At 37.4% G+C, this 3,101-nt stretch overlaps 1 protein-coding gene across 1 annotated transcript in view; it reads right to left on the bottom strand.

The window, feature by feature from the left end:
• Positions 1-5: 5 nt before the first annotated feature.
• The window catches only part of LOC111376522 (bromodomain-containing protein 9-like), a gene marked incomplete at its 3' end in the record, with an annotated part of 16,952 nt that continues 13,856 nt past the window's right edge, over positions 6-3,101 (bottom strand). The window contains exons 4-10 of the mRNA XM_022999482.1: positions 3,064-3,095; positions 2,939-2,984; positions 2,752-2,850; positions 1,150-1,218; positions 719-1,058; positions 359-507; positions 6-281 (exon numbers count right to left, since the gene is read on the bottom strand). Of these exons, the coding sequence (XP_022855250.1) occupies positions 6-281; positions 359-507; positions 719-1,058; positions 1,150-1,218; positions 2,752-2,850; positions 2,939-2,984; positions 3,064-3,095 (1,011 nt within the window). The remainder of the gene's footprint in view (positions 282-358; positions 508-718; positions 1,059-1,149; positions 1,219-2,751; positions 2,851-2,938; positions 2,985-3,063; positions 3,096-3,101) is intronic.

Here is a 3,101-nt window from a genome sequence, read left to right as displayed (position 1 = left end):
ATGGGAGAATCTGAGGTTTTGAAGTTTCTCTCAACCTTTCTTCGATCAGTAGTATGCTCTATTTTTGCAAAAAATGTTGGTTCCTTCACGGTGCAATTTTCCAGTATTAACACGGGGGTTGGAAGAGGCTCGTACTCTCCGACCCAACCACGACCAAATTTCAATCCTTGAGGCAGTGCTTTCTCAATCCTCTGTGAAGCAACATTCCATGCAACGGACCCAAGAGTTGCAGCAAATCGAGCCAGACTCCTAGCATATGAGTAATCAGTATAAAGTCCTACCTGATTGGGGGAATTTAAAATGAGTAAGATAGAAATGTAAAACGATGAATTAAAGATTTATTTTCAAAGTCACTCACAGGAATCAGCTGCTTCATTTCCCCCTCAAAAGTCGAGAATATAGATTCTGAACTGGCTACTAGCTGCGCGAATGATATGTTATATGTTGCACGACGGTTCTCATCATGTATGGCCAATTTCCTACCAAATCTAGATAGTGGACCCCTTCCTACAAGCATAAGGCTTAGAAGTTAGAAAAACATCACTAGAAGTGGATATACGACCTTTGATGATCTGTTAGCGAATACAAATTAAGAACAGAGGTGTGTTCTACATTTGAAGTTATTTCCTCACGTTGCATGAGATATAAAAGTTCGGACTGGCTTATAACACGAATAATCACATCAGATGTACTATAAAATACTGGGTGCATATTGTACCTAGAAGTGATTCTTCTCCCTTATCTAAATTGGTGTCATTCAAGGAAGAATTTCCCTCAACAAGCCCATCTATGCTACCAGGCCTCTCCGATCCACCAAAATGAAGTGCATTTGAAACATTTTGCACATCTTCACCTGTTGCAAGAGTGGCCCCAGATGAGAAATCGGAACCAACAGGTTCCTGCACTGTCCGGCTCACTGTTCTCTTTATTTGCTTCTTCAAAATAGAGCTTGATCTCGTACTTATATCATGTTCCGGCTTGAGCTCCTTCTCTGAGCTTTCATTATTTATCCTTATCTTTTGAATTTTCTTTTTCGCTAGCTCTTGGATAGTGCGTGCCTTCAGAATGATTACAGAATGAGGTTGATCTTTTAACAGAAACAAAAGGGAAAAAATAATAAACAAGGCAAAAAGAGGCTGTAAAACTTACCTGTTTATGGTATATGGTATCTGGGGCATTGTATTGCATGGCATTTGAGCAAATCAGAAAAACGTCACTCTGCAGATCAGCAAACAGATCTAAGAAACAGGAAAAAAATAATTGCCAGACTCCTACCCATGAAGATAACTGATATAGCTAATAGGCTAAAGATGTGTGGAATTCATTCATAAACACAGGTAGAAGGTGCCACAGATAAATCCAGAAAAGTTGTCCATCGACACAAGCCCCAATAAAATATAGAAAAAAGGGGGAAATGTGAGGGAGACTTTATTAATGTTCTTTAGGAAACAGAGCATGCACATACATTAAGACGGTGGCATCATAACAAGCAAAATAAAGCAAGACTTCAGCTACGTCCACTTCTGTTTGATTATGATCAATAGGCACCATAAACAAATAAAAATCCCAAAACTAAACATCCTTAAATTCAAAAGGAATCGATTGATGTTGTTCCTCAATGTCACAGTTCAGAAAACATATATTCAAGTATCGAACAGTATGAGCAAAACAAGGATTCAAGGACAAGTATTTCACACTTCAGTGGAATATAAACAACCAATATTTGTGACCTTGGTCTTAGCTATTCAATTCGAGAAATAAAAGATAGTGGATTCCTAACCAAGAAAAAACAACTTAATACATACTCCTTTACCTATAAAAAATGGGAAAAGTTACCATTAGGCAATCAAATGGTTAAAATTATGTTTCACATAGAGCATTGCCATTGTTTGAGAATACTTCAGATTCAGAAGACAAAAAGAAGCTCCAATCGCTCCACTTATTTACAAATTTCAGTTGCCCAGTTTAACAATCCAGATGATAATACTACTTGATGGACAATTTTTTAATGCTAATTGACATATTTATCCAGCCCTTCTTTCTAAACAGACAGCAAATGATAAAACTGAAAAAGCCAAAAGAGGACATTTCCATCAACACTTCATTTTCAAAACAATATTTCTAAGAATTTGAACATAAAACCATGAACTCCTTAACAAATTTACCAAACAAAGATTCTCTTCTAAACTCAACCTTCCACTTTGAGCCACAGGATAAAACAAGATTTTGTCTGCTACACTTGGCATAAAAAATGTTATTTTAATGATGCTCCATGAGTATCCTTAATCCACAATCATCTATATCTTGAAAAGAGAATACTTCTAAACCCAGTTTTCACTTGAAGTGGGACCCTCAAACCTTTTAAGCTGCTAAAATTACTAATCGTAGCAAGTCATTGTATCCTAACATAGACATATCCAGTTCTGTTCATTGTAAGTAGTCAAGATTAGATATGAATGATTTGGCAACATTTTTCAGCTCGAAAAAGCTAGTCATCTGGCATTCATCATCTTGTTTAAGCAAAACTCTATGAGCTCATTTGTGAAGGGACTACAGAAACCAGCATTTGGGGCAAGTATTTGGGAACAATAAAACATATTTAGCTAAAATACAAAATCAATAAAAGTTGTGCCAGAAGAACCGGAGGGGGGGATCTCCTGGACACACCAGACAATGAAAAAGGAGACCAACAAACCAACTATGGTGAAAGGAAAAGGAGGCATGGGATTGGCATTCGGATTGGGAACTCACCTCGAATTGCTCCAAAGTTTCATATGCTCCATTTCCCAGCTTGTTCCTCACGGTGGCAAAATCCATTGGATGCTTTATCACATCATGATAATCAGGAAGCTGCACAGTAACCAACGAACCAATTTACAAACTCCATAAAAGTAATGCCGCAGTAGAACCCTCTACAATTCCATAAAGAACTTTCTACCTCTTCTGGATCGACCGGTTCTGCATACACACCATATATATCCTTCCTGTCCAAAATAAAATCAAAGCACTTCAAGATCGAAACAAGCCCTTGAAATAACAAAGCAACAAATTTTCACCACATACTTCTGAAGCTTGTCTAAGATCAACTCCAGTGTCTTCTT

This window comes from Olea europaea, unplaced genomic scaffold (genome assembly GCF_002742605.1).
Source record: "Olea europaea var. sylvestris unplaced genomic scaffold, O_europaea_v1 scaffold1511, whole genome shotgun sequence".
NCBI classification, from domain to species: Eukaryota; Viridiplantae; Streptophyta; class Magnoliopsida; order Lamiales; family Oleaceae; genus Olea; species Olea europaea.
This window is presented reverse-complemented; position numbering and strand designations above follow the sequence as displayed.